The sequence below is a fragment of the Malaya genurostris genome, chromosome 2 (genome assembly GCF_030247185.1).
Source record: "Malaya genurostris strain Urasoe2022 chromosome 2, Malgen_1.1, whole genome shotgun sequence".
Classification (NCBI taxonomy): domain Eukaryota; kingdom Metazoa; phylum Arthropoda; class Insecta; order Diptera; family Culicidae; genus Malaya; species Malaya genurostris.
In genome coordinates this window covers 124105571-124128430 of record NC_080571.1, presented here as the reverse complement: position 1 = coordinate 124128430, position 22860 = coordinate 124105571, and the positions used below count along the sequence as shown (strand labels likewise).

Sequence of the window (22860 nt, the reverse complement as noted above, 5' to 3'; positions counted from 1 at the left end):
GCACACTAATCGTCACCTCTCCCCTACGACGATGACGACGACTTTTCATCGACCTTACCCTGTAAATCTAGTAGCTGAACAATAAATTAGATTTATCAGCTGATAAAGGGTTTCAAGAAAGTTTAGTTCTTTAGTTACAGATAGAAGTTACATTTCTATTTTATTAAGCCACTCTTCCCGAAAATTCACGACTATCAAAGAATCACTTTGACAATGACAATCAATCGTTACCGATTGGATAACGATAATTTTCACATGGATTGAAGTTTGTGTTAACATTGGGTCAGTCATCTCTGAGAAGTTGATGTTGATTCCATCTTAGAGCTTTGAGCCACTTGTTTCGGTACATCTGGAACTGAATATCGAGCACCAATGGTGCATTGGTTAGATGATGAGTTTTCTGTTATGACTTGCAAATCGTAAAGGTTAAATGTACAGCAGGATCCGAATATTTAACAGTAGGTTGTGCGACAGGACGGCCCTTCTCTGAGACAAGTGAGTGCACATTTTTTGTCATATGCACGCACACTTGGTCTTCTAGGTTCCGGTCAGAAAATTGATGTTCACTGTGATTGCACAGTCTTACTATATGAGAAAAACGAAAATAGTAATATAAATTTAGTCACGTTTTACTTTTGTATATGGAAAGTCACGCTCAAGATAAATCGCAATCACTTCTCGTAGAACTATAGACAAGTACTTGTTTAAAAAAAGCCAACAGTCGGTCAGAGGATCATTTTTTTTTGTTTTCATTACATGAGCTCATTTAGTCCAGCAATAAATACTGGACCAATGCTTTCATGAAAGGATCCGGCCTTCGCCATTTCATCGAAATCGGATCCCTTATACGGTATATATTATCCCATAATTCCGATATCTTCGACATTTGCAACAACATGATGAAGAAATGAAGGCACGGGAAAAGAAGCGAAGCGAAGCAAAGCATTTCATTTGTGTTTCTTTTCAAAATCCATATTACCATAGCGCCGTTTTCTGAGAAAACATTTACTGTAATTATGTTGATGGCTTAGCTAGGACACTCTGTATCCTTTTCCAACAATACCTTCAGATACGATCGAAAAGGATTGGGTTTGATTATTGGAATTTAATTAATAAATCTGGATTTGGTTGTTTAAAGTGAAGTATATGAAGGATATTCCGAATTGATTTGTCTTATTAAAAACATCAACCGAAATTGGGGTCGAATCATTAGAAAAGTGTTACTTTTTGTTATTTTGCTTAAGGAGAAAATACATCTCGATATAAAACATGAGCATATATTTCAACTACACAAAACAAATAATATTGTATACCTACAAAGTGTTTAGCATGTGTAGCATTGAAACGCGAGTATAACAAACCAGTTTCTATGGCAAATAATTCTATAGTAGTAGTATAAATCTGCTAGCAATGAAGAATTACATACTCGATATCTTGAATATCATACGTTTGTAAATTGTATCGAAGAATGCGCGATACTTCATCTATAGTGACGCGAAAGTTTGAAACGATCCCACTTATTTCTATCTTATCCTTTGAGTCTATGCATGGAATGGAATTAACAGATCTCTCTCAAACTGGTGGTTTTGGCAACATGTATGGCAACGTCGTTTCAATATTTCAATAACATACTAGTAAAAAACCTGTTTTAATCCACCTAGTGTAATGATGCCTTTCTCATATCAATCATACTATCATATATAATATTGTGGTATTCTTCCAAATAATAATTTTCGATTCTTAAAAAAATAATCGAAATCAGTTTGTTTGACCGTCTACTGATAAAAAAATATCAATTGGAGCAGATTCGAGGTCGATTTAGAAAACTTTTTACGGTTTTTCGCCCTTTTCAGTGATGGTAAAAAATTTCTAGCACACTTTACCTTATATTTCCGGATCCGGAAGTTGGATCAGGTTGAAATTCAGGAAATACGTATGGTACCAAAGGACCTTTTATTTGAACCTAAGTTTGTAAAAATCGGTCGCGCTATCTATGAGAAAAGTTAGAACACATATTTTAATTTTTTGCACATTTTACCCCATAACTCCGGAACCGGAAGTCGGATCCAAATAATATTCAGGAATTTTTTATGGGTCACAAGACCTTTCATTTGAATCTAAGTTTGTGGAAATCGGTTCAGCCACCTCGGAGAAAAGTTAGTGCACTTATTTTCACAATTTTTTGCACATCTTACCCCATAATTCCGGAACCGGAAATCGGATCCAAATAATATTCAGGAATTAATTATGGGACCACAAGACCTTTCATTTGAATCTAAGTCTGTGAAAATCGGTTCAGGCATCTCCGAGAAAAGTTAGTGCAAAAAACGTTACATACACACATACACACTCACACACACACACACACACACACACACACACACACACACACACACACACACAGAGAATTTTGCGTACTCAACGAACTGAGCCGAATGGTTTTCACAGTGATTGCGAAAGCTTTCTATATGAGAAAGGCAAAAATGATTAGAACTGACCACTGTTTTGATGTCATCTTATTGATTTCTCGTTCGTGGCCGACGATTTCGATCGTTGGTCTGCACCTAGAATTTCTTTTTTTTTCGATTATAGAGGTTTTAACCTTAATGTCATTCGCCTCTTCGGACCTATGTGCGGGGTTGGGAATCGAACCCAGGCGGGCTGCGTGAAAGGTATCGACTTACCCATCACGCTATACCCTTCCCCCTAGAATTTCTTTTAGTAGCAGAGCGTTTGGTAATAAGGATTATTAACGTCATGCAAGAAAAAATATCGTTCCCCTCTGTATCGCACGAACGTTAGCACATAAGAGAATCTATAAATATATGGCATCTTACAATTTTAACTTTAATCGGCAGTGCCGAAGTTTGCAAAAAATCTAAAAATATTCTTATAAATACTTCTTGAACGCAGTTGACGATGATAGTAACATTATTAACATTAGCGTTCCACAGCTATTTGTCTATTTTTCGAGTTTAAATCTGTTTATGATACAGTTTCAAAATGGCATTTTTAATGTCATTATGGTCGGTCGTGTCTCGTACACAACCCTGTAATTTTTTTTGCGCACTAAATTAACGATAGGGGCGTCAAATCAAATTTTCCCTCGGGCGCAAATTTTCCTAGGTACGCCACTGATTTATATTATGCTTATTTATATTATTATCAACTGTTAAGGCCATCGTCCAAGTACCATGCGCGCGGGTGGTTTTAGGAAATTTTCGATGGAAATTTTGAAAAATTTGACAAAAACATACAGACCTTTGAAAAACTTTTATCTATCTACAGAGTGAAAATGGTTGGAAAATTCGGAGGATTTTCCGAGTCTTATCAAAAATAGCGCTGGAAAAATGAGCTTTTTTGTTATTTTTCACAATTATTTGAAAAAATAATTCGATGGAATGAATTTTTTTGTCAAAAAAACCTCATGCTGGCAACAAGAATCACATTCGGTAACATTTTTGGAAAACCTTTTCACGCTTTTCATGGAAAATCAACAAATTTCATTTAACCGATTTCGTGCGAATTTTTGAAATTCGTGGATTTTTTATGAAAAGCGTGAAAAGGTTTTCCAAAAACGTGTCCGAATTTAATCTTTGTATCCATCATAAGGTTTATTTGAAAAAAAAAATTATGTCGTCGCATTATTTTTCTAGATAATTGTGAAAGATCACAAAAACACTCATTTTTCAGAGATATTTTTGATAAGACTCGGAAAATCCTCCGAATTTTCCAGCCATTTTCACCCTGTAGATAGATAAAAGTATTTCAAAGTATGTTCTGTATGTTTTTGGTTTTGGCAATTTTTTCAAAATTTCCATCGAAAATTTCCTAAAACCACCCGCGCGAATGGTACTTGGACGATGGCCTTAAGAGCTGTTTTGAAGTGCACCGTAGAAGTGGAGACTGTCCACGTTGAATTGCAGACCCTTTGCTTTTAGTGTAAATTATTTCACGGATCGCTAAAAAGTTCCACTAATATGACAGTTGAATCTGAGGCGGAGTGAGGTAAAATTTGTTAACATTCTTGTTACATGCAGTAAAATGACATCGATTCCCGTGGAAAAGCGCAAATGCATTTTTAACGAACGGCAGTAAAATCCGATTTTTTTTGTACGCGTTCCTGTCACGAAACTAAAACTACCGAAAAGTACCGAGTTTTGAAATTTCATATCGAAAAAAAATCTCAATCTTTCTGTGCGAAATGTGGCTCGCAATGTTGGAAAGTCAAATCATACGTTTAATAAGTGAAGCAGAGGATTGAAGGCGTACAAAATAAAAACATGCTCAATCGTGGTGACAAGCAAAATATTAAGATTGGATCTGTGCTCGAGCGACCACCCATAATTGTTACTCCGTTACTGATCGGGATTAGCTGAAATTGTAGAGAGAATTTCTAGATGATCAGACCTGGGGCTGGCAAATCATACATCCTCTGGTAGTTCCAAAGTTCTTTGATCAGTACCGGTGCCGGCCAGGCCCGAACGTAGATCGTCTAAGAAATAGGAAGGAATGTTAGTCCAACACTTGTTGTTGCGAGAGGCTGAACGTTTCAACAATATCCGATACTGAAGTCCTGGAAAGTCTTGATTCAAAGTTCGTATTCGTGGAATTTAGAGGGAAATTTTAAATATTCTCGCGGAACAAATAAATCTTCCGAATTTATGCAATCACTGAAAACCGACTTTTGAACCGAGGCCCGGAGAGCCGAGTGTCATATACCATTCGACTCAGTTCGTCGAATACGCAAAATGTATGTGTGTGTATGTGTATGTGTGTATGTGTGTGTATGTGTGTGTATGTGTGTGTATGTGCGTATGTGTGTATGTAACGTTTTTTTGCACTAACTTTTCTCGGAGATGGCTGAACCAATTTTCACAAACTTAGATTCAAATGAAAGGTCTTAAGGTCCCATAAAAATTTCTGAATATTATTTGGATCCGACTTCCGGTTCGGGAGTTATGGGGTAAAATGTGCAAAAAAATAAAATATGTGTTCTAACTTTTCTCATAGATGGCTCGACCGATTTTAACAAACTTAGGTTCAAATGAAAGGTTCTGTGGTCTCATGCCTAATTCCTGAATTTCATGCGGATCCGGAAATATAGGGTAAAGTGTGTTAAAAATTGTATACTATCACTTAAAATGGGGAAAACCTTAAAAAATTCTAAATCGACCTCAAATCTTTCCCAATTGATAGTTTTTATCAGTAGGCGGTCAAACAAACCGATTTCGGTTATTTATTTAAGAATCGAAGAAAATTATTTTGAAGAATACCATAGTATTATATATGATAGTATGATTGATATGAGAAAGGCATCATTACACCACTAGGTGGATTTAAACAGGTTTTTATAAATGAAATTGTCTGCTACAATATAAACGAAAAGATAGAGTCAAAGGTCAACAGAATACACGCGCGTTACACGTCATACCAAACAAACTTTTTTTCTCAAAAACTAAATCTAAATACAGTTTTTGCAATGACTGAGCGGAAATATACATTGGAGAAGCTAAGTGAAAGAAAAATTAACAGAAAAGATGAATTTTTGGAAAAAGATACGCTCAGAGACAGGACTCGAACCTGCGTTCTTATGCATTCCGTGCATACGCGCTACCATTTCGCCACTCTGATCTTGCTTTAGCCACACTAAAACTCGAAACAGACATAGTAGCAACGTACATCGATCATGGTCTACATATTATTATTATTATTATTATTATTATATCGTTTATTTATCCCCGGTTTTAACCTAATTATGGTCGTTCACAGGGTGTAAGAGAAAGATTGTTTGTAAAAGCGGTTGCGACCATTCATCAGAAACCACGACTCTGCAGCTTTTTTGAATTGATTTAGCCTCTTGTCACTATGCGAAATGGTATATGATACAAGAGGTCAAATACGTGCCGAAAACAACTGATCTTCCAGCCTGTCTAGAACTTCGCTCAATAGTAAAGTATTGAGTTCTAGCTAAGCGGAAGCTCTTCTGAACTAAGAACAAAGCAAATGGTACCGAAAATTCCAAGAGTGGAATCAACGGAACGGAACTTAATGGTGGGTATACCACAGAAAGATCGAGAATTTTACGGGAAGAACAATTAATGTATCAAATCACGTATTCACAATAATATATGATTGAAATTAGGATTAATAGCGAACAGTGTCATATTTTGTCTGCTAAAAATCTAAGACGCTATGCTGGCTTACTGGAATTCCCTAACGGAGACGATGGTTTTGAAGGAATAAGCGATTTATCAGCTGGAAAATATCGCTTTGATGGGTCAGAGTGAAACTGAGGAAGCACGCAAATATAAAAATATATGCAAAATTATTTCTATAGCTTCAGTCGCACATGAAACATATCAGAGGAAGCTTGCTGCTAGACAGCAAATTTCACACAAAGCGCTATAAACGTTTTGAAGCTTTAACTTTTTCTAAGAAATCTGCCCTTACTTCAGCTTAAATTTCGAGTGCGTAAAATTATTTTCTAATTTAAATAAGACGAACTCGATTAATAATGAGGAAAAATTATCGCTCTAATCTAAATCGCAGAATGGTAGTACCATAGAGCGACCACAAATCGCTTTGTTACACATTCACAAGAGAAACTTAACGCTATAAAAATAACTGCATGCATGCAAAACTTGAACACAAGCCTGGCGAAGAGAAGCTCAAATATCGAAATCCATTACACTAGTAAGCTCATAGATACAATTGCATATATTGAAGCTTTCTATATAATTTCGTCGGATACAAGACAAACACAAATCAAGGCAAACAGAGTCTATATTCTGGGTTCACGCGTTCGATGTTGGTTTCAGATATAGATCAATCTAAGAAGACTCGTGCAATTCTGCATTCAAAAGTATGCCGATTGATTGAACTGTTTGATTTAAAATATCGATTATAAGAAATTTTAGTCGCCTTATTCCACTACAATAGCTCGAACGACCCCATGGAGCTGATCCTTGTAGCTTTAGGGTTTTCATAATTTCGGTGTCCAAAATTGAACGTGAACAGGTTTTATTCATAAGTTTCAATTTACTCAAATTTTCACTAGTCAATGTTCAGACAAAGATGATTTCGAAGAACGAGTTGTAGGATGGCTAAACTTTCCCAATTGTCTAACCTGAAAAATTATTCTATTGCAATATTGACTTTGTCGATTGCGAATTGTTTGTCAAAAACTAAAATGCAAAATCAAAGGCCCCTTCAATATCGTTTGTCCGGGATATATTTGAGCTCCAGGTCGTACTGATGAATTAGGAGTCAATATTCGTGTTAGGAAAAGCCTTTCTTGTTTCAGAGCAAAGCTACAGCTACTATAAAGTGTCGTTCGAGTCAAATTAATCCTATTTTCATGGCACTAAGGTCGAAAGTATCATACATCCAATATGCTCAGATCGTACAGAGTATGGTCAGAAGAACGATGAATTCAGAATAATTTATTATGATCAAGATGACTCTACGAATTAAAACTATGCGACATAAAATGAAAACGTTTTACAGAGGCTCAGAATAGTTTTTTCTGCGCAAACATTCGTTACAAAATATGCAAAAAAAAACTTGTGGGTAAGCCGTATAAAATATCAGGAAAACAAACTGCAACTGCAATTTGTTCTGATTAGTTGGTAGCCTGAGCAATAAAATTGTCCCTTGACGCTGGTTATGAAACAAGGCTCTTGCATTATTCGGCTAAACGTTCCCATGTTAATGCAGATATGCATTGTCATTCTGACCTAATTGAAAGCCTCGTCCCTACGCAAACAACGTGAATCAAAGTTTTTAGCAACTCAAATATTTGCTAAACAGAAACTGTCACAACTATTATAAAACACTTTGTCATGAGCAGACAGGCTCGGTTGACATACCTCAAGGGATAAATCATCAATCATCGTTTATGAAAAGCGAAGGCATACGTTTCATGTGTCAACGTCTATTCAGGAAACGGATAAATATAGGCTTGGGAAAGGAGGCGGTAAAATATTCAAATATGCAAAAAGAATAAAACAGAGACTGCTCATTGCATGGGCCAAATGGGCTTGCTCTCCGGCACTGCCATAAATCATCAAATATTGCCGAGTTTACCGAAAGTGCTCTCTTCACCTTGTATACATCACCTGTGTAGTGGCTCTTTACCTTGCATACAGATAGTGCTCGTACATCTAATCGGTGAACTGGGGTTCAATATTGCTGGCATCCACGCGGGAGGTCCAGCGTCAGTCACGGTCGCATACTCGGCAAGGGGAAACAACATACCGTATATTGTTCCAGTTACAATCACGCCTGCGCACGCCTGGTTTCGACTTGCATGATAGGAAAATGGGATGCGAATTCTGAACCAGCCACAGTTTTCGGGCAGGAAAAAAATCAATCCGATTGCAATGTCAAGTATGAAGTTTCTATATCTTGCTGGTCGTTCGTTCCCTCTCTCACTCTCTTTCTTTCACTCCAACAATCGAATACAGCATGTTTCCATTCTACCATTTATGAGCTTCAACAAAAAGCAATTTGCAACCATGACTGACCTCGTTAGAAGTGAATATCAAATACACACAGAGCACACATTGGCTGATTTGATTTCAGCTGACATAGCAGATTGCCAATTGTTATGCTTTCACAGCACAATAATCAAGATTGATAGGGACAGTCAGCTGCAATCAATTTTCGATTAAGTGGATATGAAGCATTCGATGGAAAAATATTTTCCGCTAAATCTATGATCCCGTGTACAGCTTTTTTTTCGTGCTGCAAATTGTGGAAATGAACAGCTCAACTATATGTATTTTTTTTTGACTCTGTACATCTATCATATCAAACTCACTCACCTGTGGGAAATCGCCAAACTTTGTTTGATAGTCGAATACGTACAGGAACGAGTTTCGATGGTCTGCCGAATGTAGATCAGCGGTTTGAACTGCGGGTGCTACTACCCGGGCATCGCTCAACGCTTCCAGTGTTTCATCCCTGTGGAAGTCAGATAGACAGGCGATAATTTAATGGAATTTTAATGGTTATGGATTCAGGATTATCTGTTTCAAAATAAATATTTTATCTATCACAGTACACTAAAAAATGACAATCGGTGTTCGATGTCGTTTCGACAACAGCTTGACAGTATCGTTTTTTTCCAAATTTTTCAATATATTAGCACGAACACGTCTTTTAATTTGCGTGTCCCATATGGTTTGTGTTAATAACACATGACAGTTTAGTTACAATTTAAAATCCGTACACCAGTTTCTGGTGAATGGATTAAATTAGTTGTGACAATTATGATTTGTTGGTCTCAAAGGAGCTCCAACTGTAATGGAATAAAATTGCGCGAATCGAAATGTAGAACGATTCCAGATCTGATCCGACTTGCCTCGGTTTTGATGTAACTTGTTCAGTGTGGCATAAAATGTGTTTTGTGCGAATGGAGAGATCAACTCTACATAAAACTGGTTTTTCTAAAAAGCAGATGAATATTTGCATGAACTATTGACGTGAATACGTCTAACTGTACTACTACTGGGCGCATTTTAAGAATTCGCTCTGTAAAAGAAGGGGTAGAACTCAATTGTTAATATCTCGAGTTGTACTAAACGCAACAACATAATTCTTTCTTCATGCCATTAGGAATATAATCAGCAATTTATGATTAAATTTTCAACTGTATGATATAATTATAAATAATTCAAAAATTCATTTTTCTAACTTTAAGAAACAATGAGGCAAACTCATCATGTTTGCTTGCCTTTTTCGCGCTCGGATGACGGTTTTGATATAAGCTTAGTTTCGATGTTCAACTGGACAAGTAAAATTGGCAAACCATGATCGAAAATCGATCAATTCTTCTTGTGCTTTATACTGGGCTGGAAGTCGCGATGAGAACCTTCAAACAGCAGCAGTCAAAACAGAACTTCTGCGAGTTGTAAAGCCTCATTTGTATTGGATTCTGGAATTGATTTCTAAAACTGGTTCAGAACCTGAGTTCTGGTCCACCTGAATTCTGAACTAAATTTAAGATTTAGAAATTAATATCAGATTTCAGTTTCAGAATTTGCTTCCAGAATACAGGTTTAAAATTTAAAACTGTGGCTATAGTTTTGGAACAGGATTGAGTGTCTTAGTTTAAGTTCGGAATTCGTATTCAGAATTCTGATGCAGGAGTTCAACTTCAGAGTTCCAGAACAAATTCAAGATCTGGATTCGGAAACAGAATTCAGATCTGAATTTCGAACAAGATTTTTTTAACTGACTCCTGCTCCATAATTTAATTTCTAAATTCTGTTAAGTTAATTCCTAAATTCATTCCCAGATCTCAGATTTAGAATTCATAACCTGCATGCTGGAATTGATCTAGGAGTATGGGTTGTGGAGATTTTGGAACTGAACTCAGGTTCAGAGGTCAGTTTTCGTATTAAATTCGGCAGGTTAGTTCTGACCATGAGTTCTTGAGAACTGGATTCCAAACCTGAATTTTGCAACTGAATTCGGAGCCAGTCCAAGTTTCCGAATTTAGTACTACGGTTCCAGCTTCTGAATGCTCAGAATTCAGGTTATGGTGTAGATAAATACGTGGTGGCAAAAAATACTCAACAGTTGCAAACATTGGATGAAGTTCACAAATTTGTTCTTTTTAGAATCATTGAAATAATCTCAAAAAACTACCAGAAATTTTCTTCTACTGGGTATGTAAATCTACAAAAAAAAACAACTATAACATTCTTTTTGTATTATTTGATTCTCATTTGTCCAGTGTTATATGTGTGGTAGAATATATCTGCCGTCAATAACTCATACTTTAGTTTAGAAGCACCGTTACAATTCGTAAAGCAAAGCAGCAAAAGTTGCAAAATTCACACAATCAACTATCTAAGGACTATTGATATTCGAAAGTGTGGAAGAAGCACGTACCAAGTAAAAAAACCGCGTAACTTCGGAAATCTGCGTAAAAATAAACCTCAAAACAAAAGAAATTATTTTTTTTTATGCCAAATGTCTTATACCGTTTTCGTTTATTGATCAGAGCAGTCCGAGAGCTGACCCAGAGTTTCCCAAACAACTTTTGACATGTTTGGGGTCGCTCTAGATCGGACTCCAATCGTGTTTTTTCTCGGGTCGCACCACGCATAAATGCGAGTTTATTCTTTCTATTTTGTATGAGTTGTTGTTTAGGGCGGGTATCACGTGTTCGTTTTACTCGGAGTCAGAGTCGCCCGCGTGTGGGTTCAAAAACGAAATTCAAAAACGACTTCCAAAATCGAAAATTGTTTTTTTTAATGCCGAATTTCTTAGAAATGCATAAAACGTCAAGATCTGGTGCAATCTGAACATTTTTTTTTAAATCGAAAATTTTAAGTGTCAAAGAGCTTAAAAAAAATCCGGGATAACACCAGTTCTCGAAGCGAATAACACGCAACTTCGGAAATCCGCGTAAAGCAAAGCAAAGTGTCTTGGCGTTACACTGCTTTTGTGGAATTTGGTATTTCTGTTTCAACAGACTTCGCAGCCGATTCTTAGTGTACAGAATCATTGCATGGCTAGTACTATGGATCCCACTGACACTAAGACTTTTTCCAGGGCGGGACTCGAACATACGACAACTGGCTTGTAAGACCAGCGTCCGATGCATTGAACCGTTAACCCGGGCTACGGGCTCCGCGTAAAAAAAAACCGCATAAAAGCTGCGTAAAAAAGACCCCAGTTTAATCACGTCTTCCAGTTATGCCTCTGATATTACCCACCCACCTTTTTTTCAAATCGTTGTAACTACATTGCTGATTAGTGATTTCATTTTCTATATACACGCGAAAATACAAATTTTAGGAATAAATATATGCCGGGTAATTCCAACGAATTTTGTTGACAATAACAATTCTGGTTCGTTCAATCAATGTTTTTTTTGAACAATCAACATTTGTTTGGAATAACCATACTCTAGTTTAAAACAAGCAAATTTGGTTTGAATCTGCGAAATCTTGAATTGAAACAAGTATTTTTTTTTTATTTGATATCAATATATTGTTTTGTTGTTGTAAATAACCAAGATTTTGCTGTGTGTAGAATATCTGCTTCTGTATTTAATCCACAAACATTTTGAAACTGCGGTCACTATGAGCAAATTTATTGCTTTTGATCTGTAGTGTTTAAATAACCATTTCTCATAAAAAAAATCGATGTTCTTAAATGCCTGTAAACTGTTTAAACTGTAAATTGACATTGCGCAAATTTTGCTTTCAATAACGTGATTAAAATAAAATAATGAAAGCAATAAATTAATGCTCAGAAATTTAAAAAAATAGCATCTGTATTGATTTTAATATTATCCTAATGGTTGAATTTTGAGTTCTTGAAAAGCATTAAGTTTCTATCTGCATTTTTATATAGAAAGAATGTAAAATTGCTGAAGACTCTTAGCGAGGTTGGTGTCGCTTCGCCGAAAGCTGTTTCGTTGAATGGGTCAAAATTAAAAAAATATTTATAAGAAAAGGCAAAAATAGGTATAGAATTCGTTCAAACTTTAGGAAAAATTTCCGAGGCCTGGAAGCAATCGATTCAGCTCGACGAACTGAGTAAATGTCCGTGTGTGTGCGTTGTCAACAAAGAGGTCGAGATCTCAGAGATGACTGGACCGAGTTCGATCAAACTAGTCTCAAATGAAAGGTCTCAATGTCGCTTTGAGCGCTATTGAATGTTTTTGAGATCGGATGTTTTCTTTCTAAGTTATACGAAGGTTTTATGTCAAAATTTTAGGTTTATCGTTTTTTTTTCACAATTGACCTTGAACAGAGAATATGTTTTTAGACGAAGATTCCGCATGATAATCAGTGTTGCATCCAGTATCCGTAAACAGAGAATATTCACTGACGGACACAAGCGTTCCAACAGGCATCGTTTCTCTTGCAAGCTCTCTCACTGAGAAGCTGCATGTACTGTCATTACTAATGTATGAGTTTCACTGAGAGAGATATTCCGTCAGTTCAGTCTGATGCTCACTTGGAGACGAATCAACATGACTGAAATCTTAGAATGACGATCAATTTTTAAAATTTCCGTCGTGATCATCAATTGCAAGGACAACGTTTTCTTGGTTTGACTTAGTTCTTAGAAGGAAAATAAAAGTGTGCATTCGCAATGATGTGATGTCAGAAAATGATAATGAAAATCAAAGTGTTATCATTTTCAATTCACTATAAAACTATAAACAGACCGTTTTAAAAACAAACAGAGAATGACCGATCTGTTCTCTCATTCGAAATATTTTACTCTCTGCGTGTTGCCACTCTCGCGTCACTGTTGTTCGTGTTCGCAGTACGCTACCCATGGCATGAATTCGATCAACGTTGAATGACGATCATTTTGGTTCGTGACGGAACTACTTCGTATGATTTGACGTGTGGATGATGATCACGACTCAGTGCAACTCTGATGATAATAGTTATCCAACAAGCTTTAGATTTTTGAAAACTATTCATTTTTAACGGAAACATCGATATTTTTGTGTAAGCGAAATTTTCCCCTATTCCAGTGCACAGTGGTCTCAATTATTCCAAAACGCGTTTTCTGTTTACGCTTCTGAGGTTGATTACAATTATTATTTAACATATATACATACACATACAAGGTTGGTGGGAGAGTTAAAGAGTGAGGAATACAATTATGTTTAAACTATAGAAAATTTAAGGTTAGTGTTGAAAAAGAGAGGCGAATTACTGGCGGCTACGACGAGAAACGCTGAAAAATTCGTTGAAGCAGATTGGTCTTTCGTAAAAATCACCTTCTAATGCGCCCACTTTAGCCAATGAGTCTGCCTTTTCATTGCCTGGAATAGAGCAATGCGAAGGGACCAAGACTAACGATATTATTTATTTATTTACTATAATTGTGTCCATCGGATACAAGATCTAAATGGATAATTGAACTGTTCGTTTGTCATTCTCAAACGGGCGCAAAAACCACTATCTTTTCAAAAACATAAACGAAAGTAATAAAACACAATGTAACATCAAACTGGTATCACAAATGTCATTAATAAAATATCTTAAAAATTCAAATCACAGTGTGGATCGTTTCAGTTTTTTCGCGAAATGACTAGATGATTCACCAAACTCGAAAAGGTCCTCAACAGCGGTGAAAGTTCAAATGGAAGCAGTAATCGGTTCATTAAATCCAAAACGAGTCCTGTGAAATCTCTGCTGAAGCAGTGTTGTATTCCGCAGTGTCCTATTCGGTATCCGAAAATTTACATCAGAGCGTAATTCAGGAGCATCAATTTCCCCATTGATCAGTTTTGCAATTAATAATGCTTGTTGGATTTTTCGGCGCCGATGAAGCGTATCGATTCCTAATAGTTGACATCTATCCTGATATGGGGGCAGATTTGCAGGATTTTGCCAAGGTAAGTTTCGTAATGCCAGACGAACGAATCGTTTTTGAACTCTTTCAATGCGTATGCTCCACGAAAGTTGATAATTAATCCAAACTACTGAAACATTCTCTAGAATAGGCCCAACAAGTGAACAATACAAAGCTTTCAAACAGTGAGGATCTCAAAATCCTTAGCGATTTTACTGATAAAGCCCAATTGATGATCTGTGATCGTTGTAAATCAAATGATAATTTTTCATCTAGCAGTATGAGACATCATTGAAATATAACACGAAAAGCAAAGGTCCTAAATTACTGCCTTGCGAAACTCCTGAGTTGTTAGAGAAAAGTGATGATGAACTATTGCTCAATTTTACTCGTAGAACTCTCCCGGAGAGATATGAGCTCAACCAGGACACAAGATGGGCGGAAAATCCGAGACGAGATAATTTGCTGACAAGTATTGTGTGGTCAATTTGGTCGAAAGCAGCTTTTAGATCCGTGTAAATGACATCTATCTGAGCTTTAGCTTCCATGCTGGCAATACACTTTGAAGTAAGTGTTAGCAGATTTGTTGCAACTAATCTTCCTGGCATGAATCCATGTTGTTCGAATGATATATAATTCCTTGCTCGATCTAATATAGCACTACTCACAATAATCTCGAAAAGTTTCGATGAAGCGGAAAGATTAGTTATGCCACGATAGTTTACAACATTACGACGATCGCCATCTTTGAATATTGGGCAAATGTAGGATTGTTTCCATATCCGCGGGAATTTAGCTTGCTCAAATGATCGAGTGAAAATAGCACTTAGTGGTCCAACTAAAGCGTCAATACAGCGATGTAAAATAACAGCAGGTAAGCCATCGGGCTCAGGAGAAAATGAACATTTCAGTTTTTATGCAGCGCATTGGACCATCTCCGGGGTAACGATGAAAATGTTTAAGTTTATCATGTCAACTGGAACATCCGAAACAGCAGCTTCCGTATCGCTACTTGAAGAACATCACTGAGTTTTAGCGAAACGGTGATGTTCTGATTGAAGATTCCAAAGCCAGTGGATCCATTGAGAAATGATCCGTGTAAAACATTTTTTCACAGTTGGCTGCTCTAAATTTATTGTTAAAAATATTGGGGATTACCTGAGGGCGTACGTGATCCGGAATTCCACGAATCTCTTCTCTCATGGATGTGTCGAAAAACAAAGTAGAATTAGAAATATCCAAGAAATGAGAACGGTTGGGAATATATAAAGAAGGATTGATATTTTGTGCCATGAAATCAAAGTACAAGGACATGAAACGGGTCTGAGAATTGAGCTCGGCAAGCCTTTCGAAGTTTTCAATCACCATCGGATTCAAGAAGTCGCATCGGATTAGCAATCGATATGAGAGATCCCGTAATCGATTTTTCAACGGTAAGACGACCGCGAGCACTTCGAGACTCATCGTATGAGTCGACTGCATGCAACCTAAGGCAATACGCAAACAACGATACTGAATTTTTTCCAGCTTATTGAAATGGGTGTTCGCGGTGGATCGGAAGCAGAAGCATCCATATTCCATTACAGACAGTACCGTTGTTTTGTACAACCTTAGTAAGTCTCCTGGGTGAGCTCCCTACCAAGTTCCAATTATTGTACGAAGAAAATTTATTCTCTGCTGGCATTTTTGTTTCAGATACCTAATGCCTTGGAATTGTCTTGATATAATTAAAGTTATCATTAATTCATCTGGAAGTGAGACTGAAGTTATGATTTGCCTACATTGCGTGATAAATAACTCATTTCGTTGGAGAAGTTTTACATTATGCCCCACCTTCGATTCAACAGTATGCTTCGAGTTAAAATATTGTTTTAGAGCGTTGGGAGGATCAAAAATGTTGGATTCCAATAGTAATTAATTGATTATGTAATTGATTTCTGATGCAAAGAATACCTTCTTTATCTGCTTTTCTTCTATATCGACTTTTCAAGGGGCATATTCAGCTCGGTGGCAAGGATAGGGCACTCCAGCAAGTGCTATCGTAGCCAACATCTGGGGCATTTTGTGGGCAATCAGAGCGCTCAGAGTATGGTAAACAAACATTCGAGCGTTTCAATTCGAGTAAAATCTTAATTTCCTTATCGTAGTGATGATATTCTGATCGATAATTTGCGGGGAAGTGCTTTAAAGGGTACTGAATAAACAAGTAGTTTGTAATATCCAATTTTTTGTTAGCCATTTTTCTTCATTGTTTTGGTTTTTGCAGAATGATGCTGGCCACAGTTTCATGACGTCATAGCAGGGGGCTGGGCATATTGCATCATTGTTGTGAGGCATATTATACGGTTGCTGGTGCATTATGCCAATGGCAAGCGAAAAAACTGAGAATGTAGTCGTTTTGGAAAATGTGTTTGTATCAATAAATTCTCACCACTTCTACCGGAATCATGGAAAAATATGTTCCTCAAGCGTATTGCAAAGAAATACCTACATTCTCGAAAAGAAAACACTTTGCTTTGATAAAGCGATGTTTGGAAGTAAATTGAAACGCGGTTTTTAATACGCACTATAAAAACTGTGTACAGAACTTAAAAGAGTGTATACAGTTTTTGCATTCTTATATACAAAAGTTATGCAATCACTGAGAAAATCAACTTTCGAATCGATCGTCATATACCATTGGAATCAGTTTTTCAAGATTACTAAATGTCAGTCTATAGTTGTATGTGTCTGTATGTATGCATGCAACATGAAGTCACTCTTCTCGAAGTTGGCTGGACGAATTTTCATAAACTTAGATTCAAATGAAAGATTTCTTGGTCCTACGAGGGTTGTTACTTATGTATTTTGAGTGAAAATGAATTCTGGAACCGGAAATCGAATCCGGTTATAGTTCGATAGAAAATTATAGGACCACAAATGATTTTAATTGAAGATTGTGTAAACCGGTTAAGCACTGAGAAATAGCAGTAAGTTTCACTTTGGTTCTATTGTCTTTATTTACGTTTCTTCCGGAACTGGAAACCTGGTTTATGAAATTGCAAGACTGGCAAACTAAGGACAAATACCGTTCTTTTTATCGCTTTTCATATCATTTTAATAGAAACCCTTGGAATCAAATTTTTTCATGCATCGTCTTGATTTTCCAAAACCGTAAGTCGGATTAGATAAAACTGAATAGCGCTGTATTAAATGTACAAACCGCTAATTTTGATCTAAGTTTGAGAAAATTAGTATTGACATCACTGAAAAAATTGAGATCACATTTATACATATATTTGTACATAATTTTCTATAGTTGCGAAATCGAAAGTCAATAGCATCCTATGGATCACCAGCAACCTTAAAAGTATAAGTTCGAAGAAATTGTTTTAGCCATCTCTGAGAAAATCAAGTGCATAATTTTGTCACATACTTCTCCAGACATTTTGTGATCTCGACGAACTGATCCGAAAATCTTACTATACGAGAAAGGAGAACAAAAACATAAGAGCAGGAACAAAAAAACTGAACAACCCTCCTTCAGAAGATAAAAAAAAATTGTTGCCACAAGTTGTTAATTATAAATGAAAAAAGAGACCGACTACGCGCTCCACTAAGGAATATTGCAATAATCACCCTTCTTATTTCATCCTTGAAATTTTTCTTCTGTGTGGTTCAATTGTGTTTACTGTCTACAGAGAACCAAATAATCCCCCTATCTGAAACCAAACTCAATAAAACTGGAGATAAATTGCTTACAAGAGTGGAACAGAGATTACCATTAAGGTTTTTCAAAGATTGAGGATACAGCTTTTTAAAGTCAAGTCATTTAAAGATGTCGTGGCTATTAGAAAAATGCGTTAAATTATTATTCTTCGGTTTTTATTTAGAACAGATGATCATTTGCATGACATAATATTATTTAGTATTTTCCTTTTGTGAAACAGGCATTTCTATCTTATTGATATAAACTAAAAAAATAAAATTCGCCTATACGATTGAAAGTCCCGGAAACTCGAGGCTCTAACATATCAAATAGTTTTAACGGGTATCGGTAGAGTTTTACTGACTTTCAAACACCTGTATTTGAAGTAATCGAAAATTTCATTAGGTGAATTAGTAGAGTCGCTAGAGGTGCACTGAACTTCGATCGGTCATAATTCTACCAACTTGTTCATCACTCAATACCGACGTTTGCCGAAATTTATTACTGTTTTTTGGAAAAAGAGCTATTGTTTTTAAGTCGAGATGTACTTTCTAGGATAGTTGTAATAATTTATCAATCATTTTATTAGAGTGCTGGAATGAAAAGCAGTTGGATGCTGTTTGAAACTATTCACCCAAAGAAACTTTTCAGTAATTAAATACAGTAATCAATTTTTACCAAAACGTTTTCTCTATAAATATCGAAATCTTTACATCTTCACTTCCGGAAATGATGATATTTTACAGCTCTATATTTCTACTGAATGTATAGTGATGTTTTTTCTGAAACTCTTCGTTATTTTTTTAATAATTTAATGAATATTGGTAAAACATATACAGAGTTTAACAAAAGAAAGGACATTTCAAAGTTTACAGACCGTATCAGTGAATATTTTGTAACTTTTCAATAGGAACTACTGAATATCATTAATTCCTATTGAAAAGTTACGAAATATTCACTGATATCGTATCGTATCCGAAAAAATAAATACTGAAGATCAAAAGAGAAAATTGGTGTGTATAGCAATTAGAGATGGTCGGGTATCGGGTATTTTACCCGAAACCCGACCCGTACCCGTACCCGACGGGTTTTTGGTCGGGTACGGGTAAAAATTTTTATTTTCAATCGGGTACGGGTCGGGTACGGGTAAAAAAAATTTACTACTTACTCGGGTACGGGTCGGGTCGGGTAAAAAAATTTACTACTCACTCGGGTACGGGTAAATTTTTTTTTCTGATCGATTACCCGACCATTTGTACTTCACATAAATATGTTTACACGTTGACGAGAATTTTTTATTGCAAAACAGTTGTTCCGAAAAATAAACAATTTGATTCAAGGGGTTTTGACATTCGCGCCTAGAACCAGACCTGAAAACTGGCATCTTTTTCCAGAAAAAAACATTTCTTTTCTTCATTTAAAAAAAAAACGATCAATCATAGTTACGTGAAAAGTTATGTGAATATTTTCCACCCTACTTTTTTATAACATATTTTATAAGATACACTGCCTTAGCTCTAAGATGTTGCGGTCAGACCCTACTTTCCACGTAGGTTTTAATGGACTGCCATTTTAAAGCTGTTTAATGCACAATCCAGTAAAAATTATTTGATTAATATATAAAATGTAGTGTAGTACTCATATCACATTCAGATACCAGAAAACTGTTATTTTAAATATGGTTGAGATTTTCAAAATTTACATATAAATCATTAGGATTCTAACCATAAAAACATGAACATTTATTTCAGAAAATCTGCATAGAAGTTCTTCTTATTCTTCACTTCTGGGTGGTGTCACCTCACTTGAAATGACACCGATTGATGGCACAGCAAGTTGAGCTATATTGCCAGTTCGATGTCAACATTTCATAAGGGCACATAAACCAATGTTTACTTTCTCTTTTGTGAATATCTCCTTAATTTTCACGTGTACCTACAAAGTATTCGTGTAGAATGAAAGATAATATCTCCATGTTTCCAACATTACCAAATAAAGGGTGATTTTTTAAGAGCTTGAGAACTTTTTTAAACAATAAAACGCATAAAATTTGCAAAATCTCATCGGTTCTTTATTTTAAACGTTAGATTGGTACATGACATTTACTTTTTGAAGATAATTTCATTTAAATGTTGACCGCGGCTGCGTCTTAGGTGGTCCATTCGGAAAGTCCAATTTTGGGCAACTTTTTCGAGCATTTCGGCCGGAATAGCCCGAATTTCTTCGAAAATGTTGTCTTCCAAAGCTGGAATAGTTACTGGCTTATTTCTGTAGACTTTAGACTTGACGTAGCCCCACAAAAAATAGTCTAAAGGCGTCAAATCGCATGATCTTGGTGGCCAACTTACCGGTCCATTTCTTGAGATGAATTGTTCTCCGAAGTTTTCCCTCAAAATGGCCATAGAATCGCGAGCTGTGTGGCATGTAGCGCCATCTTGTTGAAACCACATGTCAACCAAGTTCAGTTCTTCCATTTTTGGCAACAAAAAGTTTGTTAGCATCGAACGATAGCGATCGCCATTCACTGTAACGTTGCGTCCAACAGCATCTTTGAAAAAATACGGTCCAATGATTCCACCAGCGTACAAACCACACCAAACAGTGCATTTTTCGGGATGCATGGGCAGTTCTTGAACGGCTTCTGGTTGCTCTTCACTCCAAATGCGGCAATTTTGCTTATTTACGTAGCCATTCAACCAGAAATGAGCCTCATCGCTGAACAAAATTTGTCGATAAAAAAGCGGATTTTCCGAATGGACCACCTAAGACGCAGCCGCGGTCAACATTTAAATGAAATTATCTTCAAAAAGTAAATGTCATGTACCAATCTAACGTTTAAAATAAAGAACCGATGAGATTTTGCAAATTTTATGCGTTTTATTGTTTAAAAAAGTTCTCAAGCTCTTAAAAAATCACCCTGTATGTAACGAACGTTTGTATAATAACGCAGATATAGTCGAAAGAGAAAATAAACAAAGAAAATCTGTCAATTGTTTTTAGGCCCTTTTGAAATGTTGACGTCGAGTTAATTTACGTTTCTTTTCACTGAAAATCTCGATGCGTGACAGTCGCAAAAATACGGGTGAAAATCTTTTCACGCGAAATGCTCAAATTTTCACCGTGTTCACTCGTTGAGGGTTCCAAGGGAGGTGGAACAGAAGTTCAATGGCTGTAAAAACCACCAGCTCCCGTTAACATCTTTGGTGTGGGTTTGTGAGGCTTACAAAACGGGCATATTTGACAGATTAATTTAAATAAAAATCATAATTCATTTTGCTTTGTAGTAAAAAAAAATGTAACCAAAAAAAATTTCTCACAAATGTTCAAACTACTTACACTTGAAGGACTCACAGTTCACCATTTTCAAAATTGAATTTTTCACACCGGGAATACACGTGAATTATTTGATGTTTGGTCAATTCACGTAAACGAACCGATGATACTCTATTAATTTTAGGGGATGTTCGTGATTTTTCAAGTGATTCTAATGTGAATTTTTATTTGTGTGTCAAGATAATGAGCACGCTTACTTGTGGTTCTAAAGAATTGGATCAAAAGTCGCACTGTTTCGTAAAAACCATACCTACTCAAAATTGAATACAATGGGTATTACGACATTTTGGATAAATATGCTTCTCGAAAAATTTGAGTAGATATTACTCCTTTTTGTTGACATTTGTAAATGAGTATAAAGTACCAAAGACATTGGAAATTTATTCATGCTTCACAGTGTATTTATATGTTTAAATGTAAACAAGCATTTTAATGTATTTTACTGACAAACTAGAGCCTGATACGCTCTATCTAGCTCGCTATCTAAAACACTATTTTTTTCCATCCTGAATTTTGGTAAACTTTTTACTACTCATTCGGGTCGGGTACGGGTACAGGTAATTTTTAATCGGGTACGGGTCGGGTACGGGTAATTTTTTTTTATTTTTTATCGGGTACGGGTCGGGAACGGGTAATTTTTTTTTATTATTGATCGGGTACGGGTCGGGTACGGGTAATTTTTTAAATTTTTAATCGGGTACGGGTCGGGTACGGGTAATTTTTTTTGCTGATCACTCGGGTACGGGTCGGGTTCGGGTATAAGAATTTCTATACCCGACCATCTCTAATAGCAATCCATCAGATCGACGAATTAAGAAAATATCTGAGCGATATCTGAAATATCTAGACTGATTTAGATCATTCCGTTTGCAAATAAAGTTTGATAAGACAGTCAGTCAGAACGTAACTGACGTATCTATGTTTACCATATTTATATTTGTTAGTCAAAATAAACGATGTTAAAATAAAACAAAATGTTTTTAACATTTGTATAGCGTTTAGTAACACTTATCCTACAAGAAACACATATTTGGAATACGTTAATTACTAACAAAGATATTCATAGTTTTGTGTATGCGATTTTCCTGCCATAACCCACCAGTTCTATTAATTCTGAGCGCTGCATGATGTGAAGGATGCAGATTTAGACAGTTTTCATATTCGCACATGTAATTTTAGCCCGGTTTATTTTTGGCACCAGTAACTTTGGTCATCATACGAAAATTTATAGCCCATAACCTGTAAAATCATATTGTAGTGTTTAAATGACTATTGTTCATCGAAAGCTTGAAGTTCTGTAAATGCTTTTACATTGTTCTAAGAGTAACATAATTGTTTTTGAAAAATACACTAATCAAATTAACATCGAATGTAGGTTTTAATATAACGTTCATAGTGAAAATATTACAACAAAATAGGTGATGCAATTTTCTAAATAAAATTTTTTATGTTAATTTTAAAATTTTTGAAAAAGTTTTCAACTTTTATCTTCACTG

At 36.0% G+C, this 22860-nt stretch overlaps 1 protein-coding gene across 1 annotated transcript in view; it reads right to left on the bottom strand.

The window, feature by feature from the left end:
- LOC131432365 (neuroligin-4, Y-linked) overlaps positions 1–22860 on the bottom strand; it is a 215616-nt gene that overhangs the window by 61897 nt on the left and 130859 nt on the right. Inside the window, exon 8 of the mRNA XM_058598598.1 lies at positions 8829–8967. Within this exon, the coding sequence (XP_058454581.1) occupies positions 8829–8967 (139 nt within the window). The remainder of the gene's footprint in view (positions 1–8828; positions 8968–22860) is intronic.